This window comes from Simochromis diagramma, unplaced genomic scaffold (assembly GCF_900408965.1).
Source record: "Simochromis diagramma unplaced genomic scaffold, fSimDia1.1 OVJJ01000387.1, whole genome shotgun sequence".
Taxonomy (NCBI): domain Eukaryota; kingdom Metazoa; phylum Chordata; class Actinopteri; order Cichliformes; family Cichlidae; genus Simochromis; species Simochromis diagramma.
The window spans coordinates 4,312,447-4,336,363 of record NW_024387152.1 but is presented as its reverse complement, the minus strand read 5'-3'; the positions used below and the strand labels follow the sequence as shown (position 1 = coordinate 4,336,363).

General features: G+C 44.5%; 2 protein-coding genes across 10 annotated transcripts in view; both read right to left on the bottom strand.

Annotated features, from left to right (window-relative positions):
- Positions 1-2,223, bottom strand: part of samd11 (sterile alpha motif domain containing 11) — an 82,872-nt gene extending 80,649 nt beyond the window's left edge. The window contains exons 1-2 of the mRNA XM_040047474.1: positions 2,164-2,223; positions 662-717 (exon numbers count right to left, since the gene is read on the bottom strand). The gene's annotated coding sequence lies outside the window, so the exon portion shown is untranslated. The remainder of the gene's footprint in view (positions 1-661; positions 718-2,163) is intronic.
- Positions 2,224-17,312: 15,089 nt separating this feature from the next.
- Positions 17,313-23,917, bottom strand: part of rerea (arginine-glutamic acid dipeptide (RE) repeats a) — a 127,555-nt gene continuing 120,950 nt past the window's right edge. For 8 of the 9 annotated variants that reach the window (XM_040047895.1, XM_040047898.1, XM_040047896.1 and 5 more), the window contains 6 exons: positions 22,469-23,844; positions 21,614-21,836; positions 20,808-21,528; positions 19,854-20,024; positions 19,587-19,767; positions 17,313-19,481 (listed from right to left, as the gene is read on the bottom strand). In XM_040047895.1, coding sequence (XP_039903829.1) covers positions 19,448-19,481; positions 19,587-19,767; positions 19,854-20,024; positions 20,808-21,528; positions 21,614-21,836; positions 22,469-23,844 — 2,706 coding nt within the window. In that variant the 3' untranslated portion in view covers positions 17,313-19,447. The remainder of the gene's footprint in view (positions 19,482-19,586; positions 19,768-19,853; positions 20,025-20,807; positions 21,529-21,613; positions 21,837-22,468; positions 23,845-23,917) is intronic. The other variant, XM_040047901.1, reaches the window with a different exon arrangement.

Here is a 23,917-nt window from a genome sequence, read left to right as displayed (position 1 = left end):
AAATAGCGATTATACAAAAATCTGAATAGTTATCTAAATCATGCCAGCACAGCATAATTTGTAGAGGTCAGAGCTTTTGTTGCATTGTTGTGCAGGTGGGTTTTGAGCTGCAAGACTCTTACACCCTAGTATTACTGACCTGTGAGATCTACCCTGATTAATCCTGGTATGTGTGCAGCTCTCATGACTGAGGGCAGCTTTACACTGAATATTAATTGCAAAGAGATCAGATTTGCACATTTGAAGTGTTTAGTCTGTCCCACCTGTTAATGCCTGAAAAATAGTATTATCTGAAGAAATCTGATATTCCTTGGCTTGTGTGACACCTGTTACGAAATCAGTTTCACCCCGGTTCTTTTTTATTCCTCGGGCATCCAGAGACGGCACCGGACTCAGTAGCCATTTTACAAAACCTTTATTCATCTTCAGTTAAGCATGCATCTTCTAGAAGGGAAGACGTGCAAGGCTGGTGTCCCTTTGCAGATCTCCCACTCCTTTGTTTGTTACAGTCAGCTTTATAGAAGTGACCTCATCATAAAACCCCCATGGTGTGTTGAAAACTGTGTTTGTGTGTGTATGTGCGAGCACGTGAATGAGTGTGCATGTAGGTGAGGGTGCGTAACAGTTAAAGCACTGTGGGTGTGTGTGTGTGTGTCTGTACCTGTGGCTTCCTGCTGGTCATACAAGTAATCTCCTCACCCAATCTACACCAAATTCCTTTAGACAACATACAAAACACAGTTAACATATCAATCAATCAGTCAATCTTTATTTATAAAGCACTTTTCATACAAAAAATGTAGCACAAAGTGCTTTACATAGTTAAAAGCAGCCCACCCCACCCTCCAACTCACTCCCCACACTCTCATTAACATAAATGATGTGAATACACACATATCTCCCACCCCACCCACCCACACACACACACACACACACACACACACACACACACACACACACACACACACACACACACTTAAAGAGTAAAGATTGGGCTGGGTTCACATGAGCCAAGTGAGGAAATACTATAACAGGGAGCCGTCTGCACCGAGAGCCGGTCACAGACCGCAGCCTCCAGGCTGGGCACACAGCAGGAGGGAGGCCAAGGAGCCCCCCAGCCAGGCTGAGAGGACCCCCAGAGACCCAGCAGCCACGGTCGATCACAGCCCCGGTGCAGAGAGCCCCCTCCGAGGAACATTACAAACACTGAGACCCCCACTCTGCATCCACTGGGCCATTGGCCTCTTGTTGTCTTACATTTACAGATAAGCATGTGGAGAGTCTCCTGCAAACCTACTTCCAAGTTATGGCAATTATGAACTTTTATTAAAGGTACAAGCATCAGCAACCCCCAACTGTAGCTTCCTGTCTCCTTTTATGACAGCAGACCCCCAGTGTCCATAAATTCCTTTCCCTGTACACAATTACACACACTCTCAAGCCTACAGCTAAGCCAAACTAAAACACACAGACAAATCTTTCCCTATTCCTCTGATCTACTGCTGGACCCTCTCATCTAAGCAAATTTAACACATTGTATTCTAATTATTGTTTTCTTGTACTCACACACCTTTGCAAGCATATCTACAATATAGCTGGATGTAGCTCTTTGAGTATGTGTGCAGCCTTCAGTGTTTGTATGGACTTTATCATAATATAAAAGCACAAAACTGGATAAAAGCTCTTCATTAGTGGTAAGAATTATTTTAAATGACATGTTTTTTTGTAATCTTGAAAACATGTTAAGCAATCTTTACATTTAGAGGAGTTTCAGAGGACTTCTTACAAAGTCTTTTGACTGAAGTGTACCTTGTGCTTGCTAGCACTGCTAGGAAAGGTATCAATTAGTAATTAAAAAGTAAATTTTATGTGTTGTAATGTCAATAATTTTATGGTTTAACTAACAGGGTAAAACACCATAGCTGCATTAAATTACCCAACTAAAAAGTGTCATACTAAAGACGTGAAAACAGCTGCGTTTTAGACAGCTAACTGTTAGCAGCGTTAGCTAAGAGCTATCGAATATTTAATTGCTAGAAGCCATTTTTGCATTTGGTAACTAACTAACGTTATTTTATACTTTCTAGATTAGTTGTCTCTTTAACGAGGACATTATAATTATTAACTTTAAGTTAAATGCCCGTGACTGTCATCATTACTTACCGGTCACTGTTTTATTTAACCGTTTAAAATAGAGACTGTATATAAAAGAAAGCGGGAGCAGTCTTTGGTTTCTGTTTGTCATTGGATGCTGCCAGGAAAACAGCTGACTTCCTACTACCAAATTTAACAACATCCGGTTGCTTTCAGTGTAAAATACCCTTTTGGGATATATGCTTAATTAGAGGGGAAATTATTGAATTACAAACTCAACTAATGCTTTTTGCACTAGAAAATATATGATAAGCAAGAATGTTACCTCTTCTACAAATCAAATATCCAAACTACAGGCTTTTATTGTGAAAAAAGAGTATTTTACAGCATTAGCTCATTAAGTTAAAAGTCCACTAACACAATCCAAAAACAATTTTAAAACTAGGTCTAGTCAGAATCCAAAAAACTGTAAATTGGGCTGAAATCAAATAATTGGCCCACCTCTTTTGTTGAAGTCTGACAAAATTAATCTACCCTATTACCTTCTTATATTTTAGATCTTTCTTGAATCAGGTTGACTGTGTATGCACAAATCAAAATCCAGATCAGAAACAGCTTCAACAACACAAGTGAGGGAATCATCCTCTGCATGTCCTATTTCTTATTAATAGGTAGCCAGTTCACTTCCTCAGCTACAATCTTTCTTTCCCAGCCAACTGTTCCCACCAGCTACAATGGACACTCTCTGATCACAAAAGCACAAAACTGCATGAACAATGTTAGTGGTAACTCCACATACTACTATTAGGTAAGTTGATTTTTTACAAATTTTGTAGTAAAAATGCTAGATGAAGTGCATTTAGTGGATCCTATTTAGACTTTCTGTCCAGCTGAAATATTTGAGTTTTATATAATCAACCTTGGCGCTCTGTCGCCATCTTCTGGTCAGCCACCCATAAAAATGACAACAATAACATTAAGACTTGTTGTAAACCATCGTTATAAAATTAAACATTGTTTTGGAGTTTGGAAGAACCTTTGCTGAACACTGAAATGATCCTAAATTACCAGAAGTTGAAAGCTTTAAAGCCACTACCAAAATTTGTATTTTGAAAAAAAAAAAAAAGATTAATTTGGCATGAAGACTTTTTATTTAAAAGAACAAATAAATATATTGTTTGTAACTTTTTACATCTTGCCTCATGTGATGACATAATAGTGAGTCAGTGACCCTCTGGTTCACCTCCAAGGTGACAGCCCCCTCTAAGGGTTAAATACCTGGAACTCTCCGCCAGTCGTTTTAGAAGTGAAGAGGTCTCTTGGATGAGAGGCGAAGTCCAATTACCTTCTTTTCAAGCACTCAAGACTGCTATGACCTGGAAGATTGAGAACCTATACAGACATATCTCCATGTAACAGCACAACCACTATGTTTTTACATACATAATCTATTTTTGGATTTTTGCTTATTCACAAGGGGTCGCCAGCAGGTTTCTGCATGTTTGAGTCGGCAGATTTTACATTGGATGTCCTTCCTAATGCTGTTCCACAGGGACTTGTGTCTCCTCCCAGGAGATCTTTCACTTGTTAGGCAAATATGTGAACCACTACACTGCAGGACCACTATTTGCATAATTGGTCTTCCCGTGATGACAGAACAACTGCAGGTGGGGCACATACAAATCAGGCAAAAACATGAAACTACTTTGAATGAATATGATTTGGTAAAATTACATTTGAACTGGTTATTGTTAATGATTAAAAGGAATTGTTTGGTGTGGGGTACAAACAAAGTGGGGCTCAGCAGAAAAGGTGACTGCAACTAATTTGTGAAGCAAATTGTTTGAATTTTTTGCTTATCAGAACTGTGTGACACAAATAAGTCTGTAAGGCTGCGAAGTATCAAAGTTTTTGATCATAATTATGTCAGAAAAGACTGATTCAAATGAACCAAATACAACTTCATGACTAAAGGTATAACTATTTTTTGGTTAAAACCAAATTAAGACTATAAAATGTGAATATTAACTCATACTGTGATATGGATAAACTTCCAACAGATTAATGTTAGGGGATCACAGCACATCCACAATACTACGCTTAATAATAACCAACAAGACCTAGGGTGTGCAAAATATTCCATCCATCCATCTTCTTCCGCTTTATCCGGGGCCGGGTCGCGGGGGCAGCAGCCTAAACAGAGAAGCCCAGACCTCCCTCTCCCCAGCCACCTCCTCCAGCTTTTCCGGGGGAACACCAAGGTGTTCCCAGGCCAGTCGAGAGATATAATCTCTCCAGCGTGTCCTGGGTCTGCCCCAGGGCCTCCTCCCGGTGGGACATGCCCGGAACACCTCACCCAGGAGGCGCATCCTTGTCAGATGCCCGAACCACCTCAGCTGGCTCCTTTCGATGTGGAGGAGCAGCGGCTCTACTCTGAGCCCCTCCCGGATGGCCGAACTTCTCACCCTATCTAGAGGCCAGCCACCCTTCAGAGGAAGCTAATTTCCGCCGCTTGTATCCGCGATCTCGGTCTTTCGGTCACTACCCACAGCTCGTGGCCACAGGTGAGGGTAGGGACGTAGATCGACCGGTAAAGTGAGAGCTTCGCTTTTACACTCAGCTCTCTCTTCACCACGACGGACCGGTGCAGCGTCCGCATCACTGCGGCCGCAGCACCAATCCGTCTGTCGATCCCCGGCTTCCTTCTCCCATCACTCGCCAACAAGACCCCGAGATTCTTGAACTCCTCCACTTGGGACAGGAACTGCAAAATATTATTTTTATTAAATAAAATATATATCTTTATGCCTAATTAACCTTTTACCACCTGCTACTTTTAATCTTTCAAAGTATGAGTCAGCGGAGTATATTTTCTTATTGTCCATAAATCCTAGAGATTATGAATATATCCCAACATGTGCATGTGCAGCTTAGAGTCAAACACTTAAACATTTTTTAAGATTTACATCTTCGGTGGGGATTAACCTGCTTGGGGTTGAGTAGCTTAAACAGGGTATCAGAAAGTAATGAAAGGCAGACTTTGCAGAATTTATTGACATTAAAAGGGTTTAAAAGTTGTACCTTTAAGCTAGTGGCAAATAAGAACTTGGTTTAGATGGTGTACAAAAATGACCACAAGCCATTTAGAGTCATAAAAAGGGAAATTAGTGAGGGCAATGCATTATATTTTATTTAGCTTTTAATTCCTGTTGTTCCACCTTGTCTCACCAACCCGCCCATGCACAGTGCACTCAACTCTGTGTGCGCTTAAAATCTAAGCTGCCTTTTTTGGATTTAAACAATATTTTAGTACAATAAATAGAATCGTGAATGTGATCTTGTAGTTTTTTTTTTCTGTGCAACCTTTTTATCTTCAGCTCATTTTCATGGTGTTACGCTGTAAGGGAAGCGAAGCGTACGCAGGAGCAGCGTGGCCAGTGGGTATGTGTGCGCGGCGGGCGGAGAGGCTCGCGGACAAACAGAGTGTGACAGGTCCGCTCAGCCACGCTGGGATAGAGGGTCACGCCTACAGCAGCGCTCGAGACAAGGTCAGCCACGACGAGACTGACGAGCAGCACTGGTGGAGATTACACATGATAAGCCACCGCTCACCCAGTGGCCTCTTCGCTCGCTCTCATTTTCCCCTTCCTCCCCCTTCACAGCCGGCCTTCTCATATCTCTCTGCCACAATGTCAAGTGTTTACCGTTTTAGTTTGCTTCACTGAAAGCCATTTGGTATGTTCAAACATTTCTGCCTCCCTGGAGCGCTGCTTGCGCAGGGACATATTTCCTTTAATGAGGGCAAGCAGGCAATGCAAGAGACATCTTTCACTGCCTGCTTTTATTCGTACACACCTAGAGACACACACAAGCAAGCAAGCAAGCAACTTCTTGATTTAGACACCTTACACTGTACTGTTATGAGCACAGACAGTTAGCGAACCTGCCACATTTCCCTCCCACGCAAAAGTCGCTGAGCTGTTTCTGTCAGCAGCGAGTGGGAGAACGTGGCTCCACAGTGTGTTTGCTAACAGTAAGGAAACCCAGCAAAACACACACACACACACACACACACTACACAAACACAACTTTATCAGTGTTTACACATATTGTCTGCTAAAGCTCGTGTATGCACAGCGTGCATGCTGCAATAAAACTTAGATCGGCCTGTTTCCACTACATCTGCTAGCTGTGTGAGTAATCACACTGCATGGGCAGGGTGTGTGTGTGTGTGTGTGTGTGTGTGTGTGTGTGTGTGTGTGTGTGTGTGTGTGTGTGTGAAGAGAAGCCACTTCATGCCATCTGCATGTGCAGAGCATGCTGTATTTGAATCTGAATACAGATACAAGGCAGTTGGTTTCTCCCCCTTTTTTTGCAGCTCAACACTCAACAGAATCAGTGTGTGAGTGTTGAGGATCACATGTTTGCCAGAATTAATTAGTTTACAGCTAATAATCTGACCATATTTGCAGCCAGCAGTAGAGCATGTTGCCAGATCAAATGGGAAAAAAAGACTCCGAACAGAAAATCAGCTCAGTGTTCATCTGCCTGAAAAAGGAAAAATAATGACTTTTCCCTGCTTTAAAAAGAAGAAAATCAGAGTGAAACTTTAATAATTTTCCATTAATTGGTGCACATGCCATCTGGAGAAAGCCACACTCTAAATAAGAGAAAAACTTTTCCACACAGAGGCATACATGTGCATTTCCAGTAGAGGACTCTCTGCACCGCCTTCCCTCCGAATGACATCATGATGCACATTGAAAGCAGATGTGCTGGACGGGTTACAGCGCTCCCTGAAGAGGGCGGCCTTGTCAAGTGCCTTTTAAAGAACCTTTGAAATACACCATGCTCTGCTCTTGTTTCATGAATTAACAGGCTTACACACCCACTGCAAAGAGAAGGTTAACCGCTGCCTCGCGTACAAACACCTAAAAAAAAAAGGAAAAAATCTAAAAACAAAATCAGCTCTTTTTGTCATATGGGAGAGAAATGATCAAAATATTCACAGTAGTGCTTTAACTAAACAAAAACAAAAACGTCAATCAAATAAACTGAACGAGCACAAGCTGTAAAACGGTTTAATGGTCGAGTGCAGCCCCTGTGCCAGCGCCGCGTTCAGCTCAGGCAGTTGCAGCTCATGTGGCGAGCTCGCTGCTCTTTGTTCTAACCAGAGCATATGCCACAAGCCCTCACTGCTTTTCCTCAACAGCTGCTAAGCCCATTAAATCTGCAGCCAGCCACAGGAGTGGAGGGCGTGCAGGGAGGGAAGGAGGGAGGAGGGCTCGACTAAGCCGTGCACTGTTCCTCCGTAACCCCGGGGGCTGCTCCGCAGAAATGTTCAACACGAGAACACATAATCGGGATGAGCGCTGCGCGTTGACGTGCTATATCTGTTCATTAGATTCACTTTAATCCCGATTATTACGGCATCGTCGCTGTCGTATGCTTGGATCATGTGACCTAAAGTAAAGCTATATAAAGAAGATGCACTCAGGCTGCTCTACGAGGTGCCTTTAAAGGAGAATTTATGAGCAGTGTGGTGATTATCCGGCATCCATTCCGCATCATTTAGTGAACTAACACTGCCTGTTTGCTCTGCAGTCCTGTGCCTCAGGCTCCGGAGCTCAATGGCTCCCAGTGCCTCTATTTGCTGTGCTGCAGGATATCACAACACTATTCATTTCCAGGCTTCACATCACCTCATTAAATTGACCTGTCCCTCTGCACAGTATTAAAAACAGCTTTATGAAGACTTTCCTTTCACACACGCACAAATAAAAAGGGGGGGGCAGTATAGCTCTTCTATTTTGTCTCTGTATGGCTCATTTCGAGGCTCAGTGATTTGCCTGGATTTGCTTCACACCTCCATCTCGAGGGGGCTTCAGCTTGTCCATAACCTCGCTGCTCTCAGCTGGTGAAAAGCTCCACAGCCAAGGGATTAACCACATCCTGTGATTAGCAGCCCACTACTTCACCCAAAGGAGGATTTTACACTCAAATCACAAACACCGCCTGGATCACAACGCTTAAAAGACACCGTTTTCATTCGAGTCATTATAGAGATATCAACCGTTTCTGCCATTACACTGATGGCATAAATATTTACACGCAGTTATACTTATTATAGTGTTATCAGATCAAATATTAAACTAGTAATCTGTGGTAAGAGCAAACAAGGGACTAAGCTATATTGTAAATATATAAGTAAATCTATAATACTGCACTTTTAGAAGATGTTTCATGTAACAGTAAGAGAGAAAAATGGATGATTTACATTTTCTTTCCTTTATAATTGGCCATAAAATGCCGCTTTATGCTCGCAGCCTTCATTAAACAAACCCGTACCAGTGTAATGTGGATTCTTTGCAGCCGCTTGACTTACCCATTCAAACAGAGCGTAAAAAAATAGTAGCACAGATATGTCCATTTGCTTTAAGACATTTCAGCCCACAGTCTTATTATCTTGTGAAATGAAGCAGAAAACGTGTGGTGCGGGTAAGGCAATAGGCAGAGAGAAACCAGGCCTCGGTGTAAAATATATGATGACAGTGGTGCTGGAGATGGTCTATTACTGCCGAATCTTCCCAGAGATGCTATTTTCATCCAGAATAAATTGTATTCTGGAGCAGGGACAAATATTGTGCTCGCCTCCTCTTCTTTTGATAACCAAGGTGAGCGAGGAGGCCTGGGGCAGCATGCATTTAAACATCTTTTTTTTTTTTTCTTCTTTCTCCATCTCCGAGGTGGTGCTTGTCCTCGGGGCCTTGAAGGCTGCTGCTGCCCGCCCGCCGGTGAGTTTATCTGCCAGCACAGTGGCCGAGCACTCTCTTCCATGGACTCCAACTGAAGATTAATTACACAGCAGAGGTGAGGGGGAAAAAACAAAGGCCAATCCATCTGTGTCAGGGCAAGTGGACAGCCCCACGGCGCAGTGGGTGAAAGCACTGGAAACGCCATCTATCACGGGGTCGGCTACAGCACAAACACAAGGTCAGGGTGCTCCTTGTCCCCAAGCCGCAGGGCGGTAGCCCCACTTGCACCCCAGAGCCCTTATTTGGCCCCAAGGCCCCCTTCTTAGTCTAGCTATAGTCCTTAGCACAGCAGTAGGTGAGGCTAACCAGTTGCCACACCACAGGAAAAACCAGTAGCGGGCTTCTCCGTGGTAGCAGGCGACTGACAGCATACTATCAGTCCTGGCCCACAGACTGATGATAGCTGAGGAAATTGCTAAGGAGTAGAAGCCATTTACTGCCTGTGATTTATTTAGCTTTGGTGCTGTTGCTACCCATAGACAGGCAGGCTTTTATAAAGCCACCACAGCAAGCATGACAGGCCAGGGTCGAACACGCGCTGTCTGCATAATGGGAGACTGTGAAGCTGCTCTATAGCATGTTAGGCCAGTCGGTTAATGACAACCTGATTCCCCCAGAGTCACATCTGTTGTGCAAAATAAAACACATATATGGTTTGATTTATCAGGAAAAGTGTCTGTGTGAGGATTTGCAGCTTTGCTCCTTATTTCACTCTAAACTGAATTTATACAGTTTTTACTCCTGAAAGAGAAAAAAAGCTAATAATAATCGTTGGTTACAGCCCTAATGGGAGTAGGGAGTATGTATCTATACCGAGATGATCATATAGCAAGCTCAGCACAGCAGACAGTAAGGACAATAATAAGCATTCCTTTAGGGGAGAGTGGTGCTGTTCCCCTGCTCAGACTACAGGGAGAAAATGCTGTCAATAAGCACCTTTTATGTGTGGGACAGGCACAAGCTTTGTGGCTGTGTTGGCTAGTAAAGCACCTTTATATTGCAGAGAAGATATTTCAGTAGCTGCTTAACAGAAATGCTCAAGTCCAAATGCAGAAATCCACCTTTAGGAAACACTATTAATTAATCTTAAACTCACAATCATGATCTTGTGGGTTTGAGCGGCTAATCTGCTTTTGTATGACTATTATTGTCTAGAAAAGATGCACAGCAAACCAAATTATTTCTATGAATTTTACTGTTTTTGTTCCGTTTTCAGATTATGTCTTTCTTTAGACATCAATATATGAAAAATATAGCATGTAAACAAGCCAGATTATAGCAAAACTGCTCATTTACCGCGGTAGTCCCAGGGCCGGCCACATTCCTGGAGCATCATCCACAGTTTGCCTGTAAGCAGCTTCTCCGGTTTATATGTTCAATGATAGTGAGTCTACAGCATCTATATATAAAAAGAAGACATTTAGCTCATCTTGGTAAAGCGATGCTGTGACCTTCATCATTTTAAGTCTGTGCAAAGGAAAGCTCTGCTGAACCCTGGGCAGGAAGGAGGTAAGATTGCCTATTAGTAGAGTTAAGCTATCATTTGAAGGTCAAGGCAACAAATTTAGAGTAAAAGAGTGGGCATGACTGTAAAGGTTTGAGGTTAATGTACCACCATGTTAAATTTTAATGGACTTCAAAACACGGAAATGAGACAAAGGCAGAGAACGCTTTAAGTTTTACTTCACACATTATTCAAAGAGCTCGAGTGTAAAGATGGAGGCAGATTGTCAGGGATATGTGGGGGACATTTAGGCACCATGGTTTGGGTCCAACCATCACCTTAGAGGTGAGGAAAAAGGAAAATTCAAGGTCGTTCTGGGTGGTCACCTGTATCCTATGATGGAATATTTCCATCCTTATAGGAGTAGTGCTTTTCACGATGAGTAGCGCACCTGTAAGTCACTGATTGGTCTAATGAGTATAATGGCCTTCACAGCTCCCAGATTTTAACTACAGTCATCAGCATTTTGGTTTGGGCGTTCCATCCATCAATCCATTCATCCATCGGTCCATATCCAGTCCAGAGTTGCTGGGGGCTGAAGCTTATCCCAGCTGCCATAGGATAGGTAGCATACACCCCGGACTGGTTGCCAGTTTGTTGCCTGACTTGCATTCTCCTTTAATTTGTTTCACATCTGTGCATTTCCAAGCATTACATGTACCACACATCCAAGGCATGTTAGCTATAGGTGGACATTTTGATGTTATGTAAACAGGTCACCAGTAGCTGGCTGCCTGAGATATCAGACAGGCTGTTGTTCACCATGTAAAAAAACAGGAAGTTCGTGGGACAGTGTGATATGTCTATAAAGACTGTGCTCATCAAAACTGGGTTAAAAATAGTTTGTTATCAGGTTTAACAAACTTTGAGTCTCTGGGCTACATCCGCTCCGATGGCAGGAAGTTGAATCAAGTCAATAAACCTGATAAAGAGGATTGAATGTGACCCCAATCTGACCATGCTGTTAGCTTCCTGTCTCTGATTATGAGATTTATTCTGGTGTTAATTCTGATTTAAATTATTAACTTTGATTTTACTCTGATATGATGATATACAGTGCAGTATTGTGCAAACATCTCAAACCGACCCTCATTTTTTTGTGTTTTGCTTCTACAGAACCACGCTTTGTTGTCATTTTTAAAGTGGCCTTGAGCAACAGTTCTTCAGGCTTTCAAAGTTTTTCTCTGGACACTGGCTGCTTTTTCACTCATGTTCAGTCCAGTCCTGTGGACTACTCAACACTGACCTATGAGTCATTCAAGCATAACAAGGCACCTAACTCAAGGGATGAACCAGTGAACTTGTAAACTGTATCTTTGTTACTTTGTTCCTGTTTCTTTAGTTAAATCTACAAAAAAAAAGCCAAAGATAACACAGTATGTTATCAAAGATAATGTGTTGTTAAAAACATTGAGGACAAAAGCAGAAGTGGTGGGCTTAACCGCAGATGAGCTGTATCTGAAAGAGAGAGGAAAAAATCCATCAAAGTCCTGACACAGGACCTGAGAGATGTATCTGACCCTTCAGCTGACCATCTACTGTTCACTGAAGCCTCATCAGAGATGATGTCAGTGGAAGGGTGGCAGTCAAGAAGCCTTAAAGGAGGAAAACAGAGAGAAAAGGCTGAGGTGAGCAAAATTACACAAGAACTGGACTGAAAATCAGCAACAACAGGTCCGATGGAGTGTAAATCTCTTCTACAGCCATCGATAAAACACAGAGGAGGCTCTGTTGTGGTTTGGGATGCATTTTTTAGCATGAAAATGATCCCAAGCACAATGCATAATGCAGTAAAAGCATACCTGGATTGAGCAAAAAAGAAAGTTAGGATTGTCAAGACTTTGTTTTTGCCTTATTTGCTGTTCTTCCATAGTAACAGTACAAAAAATGAGTGCATGTGCAATTTTTCTAGTGAAATATAAAAAATAATGGGTGGCTCAAGAGTTTTGCACAGTGAATATAAGATAGCTTTGTCGTCCTCCCCCAGCTGTAATCTGTGTTTGTTGCTTAGTAGCATAAATGTGTGTCTGCCGTGTGGCATTCACACTTCTGTAGTTGTGCATTCAGATTAAAGACTGTGTGAATAATCTGTTATGAATAGTAACAGTACACTGCTGTGTTTATGTCAAAGATGAGGCTGCAGGGACGCGTTACAAACCCTGTGACCGGCAACAACAGCAGAATCAGTTCATCAAGAAGCACTGATGTACTAACCTGCTGCTCCTGCACAGAATCAAAGCAGTTCGGGGTTTATTATGCACTTTCTAGTTTAAGGACTAAAATAATTTATTTACAAATGCTGCACTAAAACGAATCTGTTTTTGAGTTCTCTGGGATTTGAAACCCATTAAAAGGGTTCGGGTTAGCCACATGGCAGTATGCAGGCTGTGTCTTAAATTCACTCTGGGTTTCTGTGCCCTTTAAGCAGAGGAGAAGTAAATCAGATCACAGCCTGAAGTCTTTATTTTCATCTGAAAAATAAATTTGACAGAGTGCACTGCCAGAAGAACCAATATCCCCTGCACTGTCCCACTAGTCCGAGATGACAGTAGAGGACATTTTTGGTAGACTGCAGTCTCGGCAGGGCTCTTATTTTCCCAGGTTTTCCACTGGGTGAATGGCGAAGTGAAATGCTTTGCTCTGAAGGAGCTGAAATGTCATGTCTCTGCGACTCTGACAGTGTACAGACGCCACAGTAAGAAACATGCACGGGGACGGCTGGAAGGGCAATACCCGAGGCTCGGTGTGCTGCGGCAGCCCCGAGTCCCACTGAACGTTAAGTATGTGCCAGCTGCATGCTTTATGACAACACAATAAAGAGGAGCCTGGAAGTCTAGCGTGTGAGCTTAACATTGTCTCTCTCCTGCCAACAAGGACCCGAACCTGGCACGCTTTATTGAGCAAAGAGTTCCTACGACTTTGGCTACACGCTGCTCCCTTGAAATAAAACTCAAGACAATAGAGACAGAAGGGAGAACGAGTGTGGGAGAAGGAGAGGCAGTCTGTGTGAGGTTTGTGGTAGGCGTCAGCGCAGAGGCCTGCTGAGGGCGTTTATGTATGTGTGTGTGTGTGTGTGTGTGTTGGGGGCGAGCGAGGAATGCACAAACCGGGCCAGTGGGTTGATCCGCTGGTGCAGACAAGGGGGAATCCAGATCGGCTATGACACAAATGTGAGAGCAGGATATCATTAGAAGCATGGGAGCTCCAGCCTGAGCCTCAAACACACAGCAGGCAGCAACGCAAACAGATACTCAAAGATAAACACACACACGCACGGCGAATGAACGTTAAAGTTGGTCAAAGCGGCAGCAAGCTCTTAACAAAAGACAGGGGTTATGATGCTGTGGTATGCAGGCCTGCAGGATCCTCCTGGGATGGTGCAGAACAGCTCCTTTGTTCTTATCATAAATTAGATGCTGCTCTGAGTGGACCTAACAAGCAACACAGGCTTGTTATGAGAGGGTCGTATGAATTTTTAATGTGGAAAGTAACTGCAGTAAAGTTGCACAAAAAAAAAAAAAGGTGAGCTATAGAAATCTGAAGCAGCGGTGGAGGAAACACCCTGATTATTTCCCAGTGTGTCGGAAATGTGAAGACGTTTTGGATTTAAAATGTTACTTTTGATTAAAACAGCCCCAAATCATGGTGCTACCACCACCATGCTTGACAGCTGGCACGCCTCACCTTCACACCTCCAAACATACCTCTTGTCGTTGTTGCAGAATAGCTCAAATTTTCCTCCAGAAGGCATTTGGCTTTTCTATGTAGACAGCTGCAAATTTCAGTCCAACTTGAAGGTGTTGGTTTTGGTGCAGGAACTTGTTTCTTGGTCAGCAGATATACAGTTGGCTTCACTGTGGACAGTGACGCTGGTCTTTTCCAGTTCGTGGCAGGATTCATCCTTGGTTATTCCTGGGCTGATCTTTAACATCCTAACAAATTTCCTCCCGTCTGAGGGTGACAGTTTACGGAAGTATGGAAAAAGAACCAATGTGGTGACAAATCTGAATAATTTGGACTTGTATATATTATTGTTTGAACTGATGATCGTGGAATCTGCTCTAAATCTACAATTTTCCTTTTTAGATCTTCACGGAGTTCCTTAAACTTTGCCATTGTTCTGAGTAGTGATTATTCCATTGAGTGCTGCCAGTTAACACGGTCAAGGTTTTCTTTTTCTTTTAGAGGCAGACCATGTATGCACAGTAACACCTTTCTATCACTTCGAACCCTGTACTTTAGCATATTTAGTGTTAAATAAAAGATAGATATATCTGACACTGGTGTTTAGACAGGGCCAAAATAGCAAGTGCAGTCAAAGTCATTTGACACTTGGATCAGGATCAATGTTCAAAAAACACCATTTATCAAAATGATAGCAGGAAAAAAAGGAGCTGCAACGTGATCGACCTCATGTATGAGCTCAAGGTTGTAGTCCTGATAGTGAAAGAGTTCACTGATGACTTCACAGCTTGCAGGAGCAACATTGGGCTTCCATTTGGAAAAGATACATCAAAATTAGTTGGATAGCATTTCATTATTTAGCATCACAACCGTCCAAAAAACCCCAAAAACCAGCCATTGAAGCAGCCAAAGAGGTTTTCGGCTTCAGGCGGTGAGATATTCTCATCCAGTCAGAGTTCTGATCTCCCTCTAAACTTTGGGATCAAGAGCACCATTGGTTAAAATAAATAAATAAACTATATTTGCACTTTTATGTAAACCCATTATCAAACTATCCACCCCTTTCAGGGTCACATTGGGGCTGGCGCTTGTCCCAGCTGTCATAGGGTGAGGAGCGGGGTACACCATGGACAGAACGCCAGTCCATCACAGGGCCAACAGACGACCACTCAGGCTCACATTCACACCTCATTTAGAATCACTAATTAACCTAACAAGCATGTATGCACCATAGGAGGAAGCCAGAGCACCCACAGGGAACTCCACACAGGAAGGCCCCAGCCGGACGGTGGACCTCCTTGATGATGAGGTTAACCAGAGTTACCCACCAGACCACCGTGCTGCACATCCAACCATTTGTTTCAAATAAAAACAGACTCCCATAATCAACAATAGTCAGCTGTTTTTTTTTTTTTTGGGGGGGGGGGGGGGGGATTAAATGATAAATCAAAGGTACGTTAAAAAAGGGACTTTATAAAATCAGTCTCTTTTTTCCTCCCCTCACATCAGCTTTGCAGCAGAGACAGAAGTTTCTGCTGCAGAGTTTTCATTCTGGAGTTTTATCATAAAACCTGGCTTTAACCTTTTCCCGTAAAATGATGGCCGTGCCATCCACATAAATATTCAGCTAGTTCCGAAATGCAGGACTGAAAATAAATTACACATATGTCTGTTGGAGATTACCTCATTTGCATTTTAGATGGGTTTAATTATTATTTGCATGCATCAAATTCCTACAGCTGTGCTCAATTTATCGAGGCTTTATTTATTTTTTATCCTAACTACAGGTTGCCTGTTTTTGAAATGACTGAATGGTGGCCCAAATGTGAATGAGGAACTTCTGGAACATGCACATAAAACTAAAGAGAGTGATGGCACTTGGCTGGATAGCAGGCAGAGAAAATATACAGTATCATGTCTCCTGTCTATGTATTCCAGATAGTGGATGAGGGATAAAAGCAGGAGCAGAGCTGTAAGGGTTTTTTTGTTATGTCACCACAGCTCATTTTGAGATAAACAGGGTCCTGCTCAGCTTCAGGGCTGCTGCAAAGCTACCCGGAAGAATGAACCCAGCTACCTTCCGACTGAATGCTCTAATGGCGCGGAGATTCGTCTCCGCCGCCGAGCATCACACTCTGCAGCAGGCAGGCCCAGTGGAGCGAAAGAAAAAGACAGCAGGACGGTGGAGATGAGGAGGCTCTGTGTCCACGACCTGCTGCAACAGACAGAACAGCGCGAGAACAGCACAAGACATATTGCTGCTCAGAGTGAAAGAGCAAAAATGTTTCAAGACCGCCTATCCCCCTTCTCTGCCTGCCTGAGGGGTACACACAGCATTATGAGAAGGATTTGAGCTGACACAAGTCACAGTCGCTCCATCGCCGGCGTGGAGGAGGAAGAGGAGAGGGAGGAGGAGGGGGGGGATGAATAATTCAACCAGCCAGTGCTGCTCGGCTCTGACGTCTTGTGTTTTATGGGGAGGTGAGGCGAGCCGGCAACAACAACAAGCAGCACCTCCTCACATGACAGCCCGGGGATACAGCATCCAAGGAACCTCGATTTTCCCGAGGACAGGGCATCATTTCAGAGAGCAGCAGTAGAATAATAGCTCCCTCTCAAAATGACACCCGTCGCTGCGGCACACCATCACAGATTGCCGGTCTATCACTCCCCACACACAGGATGAAATGACAGCCCTGCCCCGCTGATAGCAAGGCATCTGAGCCTGAGTAGGTGTTCCTTCTGGCTTAGCCCGGCTTTGATGTTATTATACCAAAGCAGTGCAATATTCAGCTCTGAGATTCACTACCTGCTGCTGAGGTGATCTATTAAAGCTCAGTATTTGTGAAGCTGAGAAAACGGAAGGGTGAAGAAATGTAAGAAGCAGGTATCCTTTTTTTTTTTAAAGCTTGTCAAGAAGAAGAAAAAAATCCTTTATTCAGGAGCAAATGTAGAAACAGACCCGGCAACAAGCCCGTCTGCTCAGCTGCAGAATTACATTTCAATAACACACACACACAAAAACAAGAGGAATTAAGAGCACTTCCTGCTTTCTTTCTGAGCAATAATCCAAATAGTTTACCCTTAAAACAGGATTACTGTCTCTTTCCCGCTTGGATTTAGCGCGTCGCTTCCAGAAAAATAAATAAATAAAATAAACCTACAACGTGCAGACGGAAAAAGAAGGCGTGAAGAAGAAAAAAGATGAGGCGGTCTTGTGGTGTAACGTAGTTGTTTATTTTAATTCCACAAATTTTTCAAAAAAATTACAAAATACTCAAATGGAGAGAACACAGGACTCACAATTTTTCTTATTATTTCTACTTTTTTGTTTACATTGTGTCATCCCATGGTGACTACTCATATATACAATAAGCTTCAAGATACCAGTATATATATAAATCTTAGCAGTCAGAATTTACATTCTGCTATTGCCGCTTTGAAACAAGAAGCTAAACCATTGACAACACTTAACATCAAAGGCTTCGGAGACACAAAAAAGAGGGAGTAGGAGGTGAGGGATCGTCAGGAGGAGATGATGATGATGATGCTGAAGAAGAGTAGGTTGTGAGGAGACATGGTGGGGCGAGGGATAAATTGGTGGGCGATGGAAAGACAAGAGTGGACAGGCTGTTGTCAGAGCTTCAGAGACGCGAGTGTGGTAAATGATAGTGCTCCATAGGACGATATGGTCGCTTTTAAATGCAAGTACAGTTTCTTTGATTAGTTAAAATAAAATTATACAATTATAAAATCAAATAAAATCGTCCATGACGGTCAAACAGTCTTAGTGCATGGAATAATTGCAGAATCTGTGTCATGGGCTACAGAAAGAAAAAGGTGGGCTCGTGTGCACTGGTAATGACGGGTCAACACTACATGTAACAGTCAGTGGCAGAAACAAACACCACCTCTGAGGCCTCAGAAGGCCATGTGTATCCCTAAGGAACCAAGGCATACAAAAAAAAATACACACACACACACACACACACACACAGGCACGCACAAACATCATCGACCTTACACCTCCTGGAGGTCAAGTGTCGGCAGGCCCCCCTCTAGTGTCACAGTGAACATTATTACAGCCTAGGTGGAGGATGGCTCAGTCGGATTTGAGCCCTGCAACAAACACCGATGACGGGACGGGGGAAAGAAAAGAAAAAAAAAAAGGGGGGGGGGGGGGGGGGGACATTTAGAAGACAAACTAGAACAGACTCACAGCCACTCATTCACACAACAAAAACAGTCCTGTCAGGCTCCTGTTACAGTGAACACTGTTTAAAAAAAATTCAAAGCAATTTCCCCCCCAAATTTCTTTCATTCAGCCGATATTTCAGGTGACCACATATCCTTTAAAAAGAAATCCTAAAAGTAGAGGATTCATTTGGCTCTTAAATAGTAATTTCAATCAAAATGGATAAAATCAGCTGAGCTCGAGGACGCTCCTTCAGTGCAAACTCTTTTTTTTTTTTTAATATCTTCCCTCCATCCTCAGCGTGCACTCCACAGAAGCGTCAGCGACCACGGTGTCACTTCTTCAAGTGCTTCCCCCATCGTTAAAAGTCCACACGCCGAGTTCAACCGGCCGAGCGTGGAAGGCGATGAATGGATGTGGTTGGCGTGACAGGCTGATGGTTTACATAGTGCATGTGTGGCTAAATCTAAACACAGTGATGTCAGAGGAACGTCACAACGCAACCGTAACTCTCAGAAACTGCTCGTATAATGCCATGGTGCTCCCCTCTGAAACAAGGGATAATGCTTTGAAACAATTATAACTGGAGGTTGAAACGACTTGGTTTGGAGTCCACACCTAGTAATAATAATAATTATAATAATAATTATATGTTTATATATACTATTTACAGACTCAAAAACGCCATGCTGTAGCTTTTCTTAAAATTATGAAAAACCTCCAACAATGTATTAAAATAAATGTTGAATTTAAGATAGCACTTGTTATTTTTCCATAAATGGTCTGACCGGTCTCGGCTTTTTCTTTTTTTTTTTGTTTGTTTGTTTTGTAATAAGCACAGTGTCTTGTTCTAGCACCTACAAAAAAAACATCAGGGAAGCTTGTCATGCAGGAGTCTTGAGGATGTTGTCACTACTGGCTATATACCAAAGAAAGTCAATGTCTTGGAAAATAATAATTAAAAGAAAAGAAAAGAAAAAAGGTCCTCGACACGAACAAAAACAAAAATCTCAGGAGAAATCTCAGACGATTCACTTGGCTTTTTCTGTTCGTCAAAACTGAAAGTGTTCAGAGGATCCTGAAGAGCCTCTTTGAAACTGCTCTGTAACAACTTCCTGTGTCCTGCACCTGTCAGTCGCCGCCTCCCTCGGCTCGTTACAGCTGCTTGTCGCTCTCCTTCTTCAGTCGACTGAAAGGACAAAAGAGCAATGTTTTAAAATTTAAAAATAAAAAAACAAAACATAATCAAGCATGCTCAGAAAACCCGACTACAACAATAATTAGGATAAACTACCTGTAGTAGTCCTCCTGGCCAGGCAGTGGTCCTCCGTGCATGTGATGGTGCCCGTGCAGCCACTGCTGCTCCATGGCTAGCCTCTGGAGCTCGGCCGACTGGGCGTGCATGGCCTGCAGCTGGTGGGCCGCCGACATAGTTGGTGGAATACCTGCTGGTAGGTCCCGTGGGTATGGAGTACCTGGAGGAAGACCCAACACAGAAAATGTCATCAGGCTCAGACTAATAGATGTGAGTAAGGAGAGTCAACACTGGCTGAGAACCTACCAAAAACTGGGTGTCGCAGCATCTCGTGTTCGTGCGGCGGCTGGCCCAGGAGAGGGTTGGGGATGGCGCCGGGTGGGTAAGGGAAGCGTGCCAGGTGAGGTCCGGCCAGGGGATCTACTGCCAGCGGATGGCCGCCGGAACCTGGAGGACACACAAGACATTCACCACCACCTTCTGGGAGTCAGAGTCTTAGGTTCAGGGTACACTCATTACAAGATAGTGTATCACACAGCATGCTACAGACATTAATGATACTCAGCTTAATGTAACGTTACTCCTCAAGGTTGATTTAAAGACTGCAGGGACTACGTTACTATATTTATCCATTGTAAAAAATCTGTTGGCTCTGTCAGTAACTTAAGGAAGATATGACTTCCTGTCATCCAGCCTGTCAGTGATGTACACTACATTACAGTGACACTGATCACAAGTCCCTTTGTTCAGTCTTTAATGAGAGGAGTAACAAATTAGTGCAGTACATATTATATATATATATATATGTATATAAATATAAATATATAAATGATACAATACCATGACAGATATGCTCACTTCGATACTTAATACAATATATCATTTGTTCATTTCACTGCAACAACTTTGTCAAAACATCTCTTTCCTTTTAAACAACATCAGAATAAGTGCAGATAAATGGCAACATTTCAAACAGCAACATACTTCCTGAACTCAAAAAGCAGTCTGGCATCTGTTATGTTTAATCAAAATGTAGTAATTATTACTACATAACCAAAAATACAATATATATATTTATTTCAGAGTGATAACAGGTTAAATTGACCTGTGAGTGACTCAGAGCTCTACTTTTGGTCTTCAAACATTTAATTAAATAAAGTATCTGTTCATTCTTAAGTTGTCATCTGTAATTAAAGCTTCTAAATTCAGTTTTTAATTTCACTGTCATGCATTTATGAATTAAGCAGGGCTTTCGTTTACCTTGGTGTAAGGGATCTTGCTGGTGGAGGTGGAGATGGGAGTGAATATGTGAGTGCTGGTGGTGGTGCGGCGTGACATTGAACATCTGCAGACGAGCGATGGGGTCATTGGCCACTGTTGCCATCCTCTCTGCATGGAGTCTCTCTGCTGCCAGCCTCTCTGGGTAGCTCATTTCTGGGCGCAGCTGGGGCCCCGCAAGGGCTAGCCGCTCACGCTCTAATGGGTTCAGGCTGGGATGAAAGGAGGCGAAAGGGTGAGGGCCGGCCATGGGGGGCAACGTGATGGCCCCGTGGCGAGCAAAGTGTTCCATGGGGTTTGTGGAAGGGTGGAGTGTGTCCATCTCTGGAGGCTTGACCTCAAAACCAGGTTTCATCCTTTCCCTCAGCTCCCTCTCGCGGATCTCCCTCTCGCGCATCTCCCGCTCTCGAAGCTCGCGCTCCCGCATGGCTGGGTCAGCGTTGTATAAGCTGGGCATGTGATAAGCTATCAGCGGGTCTGCGGGGTTGAGTGACACAAAGAACGGGTGGTTTCGATTGGTGGGGGACATGACGTGGGGCCGGGCATACTCGCTGAGGGTGCGTAGGGCGGGTGTGTCGGGGCCAATGTAGGGAGGCACAGCTGCAATAGTAGTCGGGGGACCGTCGAAGGGTGGACGCATGTGGGCGGGGCCGGCCATCTGAGGTTCGCTCATTCTGCCTTCGTGAGATGAACTGGAGGCTTTCTGTGAGGAGAGAAACATCATGCTTAGTTTTTCTTAACGAAACCAGTGCGAAACATAAAAGTAAAAGAACGATTACACCACTCACCGCGGCTCTCTCAGCTTCCTTTTCTCGTTCCCGCTCTCTTTCTCGCTCCTTTTCCCTTTCCCTCTCTCTCTCTTTTTCCTCCCTGGCTTTCTGTTCTGCTTCCCGTTTGGCTTTCTCCAGAGCTTCCTCTCTCTTCTTGGCCAGTTTAGATGAAGCCAGGGGCGTGAAGTAGAAATCGGTCCGAGCACACGAGTTGTACCCCCGGTCCAAGTGCTTGTAGAAACTGTAGAAACACAGACACAAAAATAAAAACGTTAAAATAATGTCTTACGTTCATAAACTGACATTTGTTTGGAAAAAAAAAAACCAGATAAAAGAAGGTTCGATCATCATATCCATGTGAAATTTTGTGTACTGAATGGCAGGATAAATGATGAAAACACCGCTGGTATTAGCTTGCATTAGTCCACGTTTTAAAAGCAAACAAACTCCCTCAGCATTCACTTTTCCTGCCACGCTGAGCCTATAATAAACTCCTCATTGCTATTCATTGGCAGTCTGAGAGTCACTTAAGCGGGAGGCAGCAACACGTACTCATATTCGGATGCTTCATACACTTCCATCTCACTGTAATTAATCTCCCTGTTTTCCATCTCTGATAATTCCGAACCATCAGCTACTCAGAGCTCGAGGCTAATTGTGGCCTTGGATGCCTGTTTTGCAGAGGACATTTGATTTGTTGCCTACATTAAAGACTTAAAACCTGAGGGCGACTCTTTGTTGGAGAGCTAATCAGTATCCCCTGATAAGAGAACAGGCAGACTACTGATAAACAGCCACCTGTGCAGGTGTATGTTTTTCTCTTTTACAGATGTTTGATGTTCTGTTGTTTGCTCAGGCTGTTGACAGACGTACCGTGCTGATTGGCTGGCATGGCTGGGCGTATTGACGACTGTAGGCTCCGGGGAGGGGCTTCTCTGCGGGGGTGGTGGGCTCTCTGGCTCTTCCGACTCGTCCAAAGGCTCCTCTTTGATGTGCATGGGTGGGACCGCTGTGCCCGGGCCAGCACAGGTGACAGAGGCAGGAAGTGGCATGGAGATGGAAGAGGATGGAGCCGAAGAAGGAGGCTGCAAGCCAGGCATAGAGTTTGATGATGATGGGGGAGGGGCGGTTGGAGGTAGAACTGTACTGAAAGGATGAGATGAGAAAGGTTGCTGAGGTGGCCCGCTGGGATGTGAGGCTGCTGCGGAGGGTGGCAGAGGAGGAGCAGGAGGAGGTTGGTGGCTGGCTGAAGGTGGGAGGCTCTGTGACTGGGTGAGAACTGGAGGCTGGGCTGGGGGAGGCTGAAGCTGCTGGCCTTGAGGCATGAGCTGGAGGGGAGGCGGATGTGCTGATGGAGGATGATGGTTGGATAAAGAGCTGAGAGGCTTGAGGGCAGGAGGTGGAGGCAGGTTTGAAGGCATCTGAGGGAATGGAGGTGCCGATACGTGGGGCGGGTGTTTGTGAGACTGTGGGTTGGGTATCTGAGGGATGGGTGTAGTTGGCGGGGGCTTGATGTGAGGCATAGATATTGGTGCGGGGGGCAAGGGCTGCTCTCTGGGAGGCTGGGCGCCGCTCTGAGAAGATGACTGGGACTGAGAAGGAGGCGTGTGAGCCCTCTGTTGTGATTGGCCAGAGACCGGCGGGGGTGGGACCTGAGACGGACCCACAGGGAATCCCTGAGGGGTGATGGAGTGAGGGTGAGCCATGTGTGAGGGGCCCGGCTGCAACGGGTGAGGCATGGGAGGCATGGGTCCGTGATGCGGGCTGGGTAATGACTGAGGTGGAACTGGGGGGCCAGGAGGCGGAGCCTGAGTCATAGGTGAGTGTGGAGAGGGAAGCCTTTGAGGGTGCAGGGATGCTCCTGACTGGATTAGAGACATTGGGCTTGCCTGGGGCAGAGGCTGGGGAGGTAGAGAGCTGGAGGCTGCAGCAGGGGAAACCTGCGGAGGCAGTGAGGGGGCTGAGGTTGTGGGTGGAGGGGGCGCCGAAGAGGCGGCTGAGGTGCCCGGTTGACACTGGATGACTGGAGGGTGCTGGCTCTGCAGGAGCTGCTGCTGTTGGGCAGAGGAGTCCGAGTCGCTCTCATTGTCACGGGGGCTCGGGATGCTCGGCGAAGAGCTCCGGTTGTCCTGATCAATGTCTTTAGGATCACTACTGAGCTCCTCGTTGATGCTCCGCCCATCAGAGCTCTCGCCCTCTCCCTCTCCTTCTCCCTCGCATTCTGAAGGAGAGTCTGGCCGACTCAGCTCCTGTGGGGACAGAGGAGAAGAAAGGAAGCGCGTCAGCACACCAACTACACAACCTCCCCTTAACACATAGAGA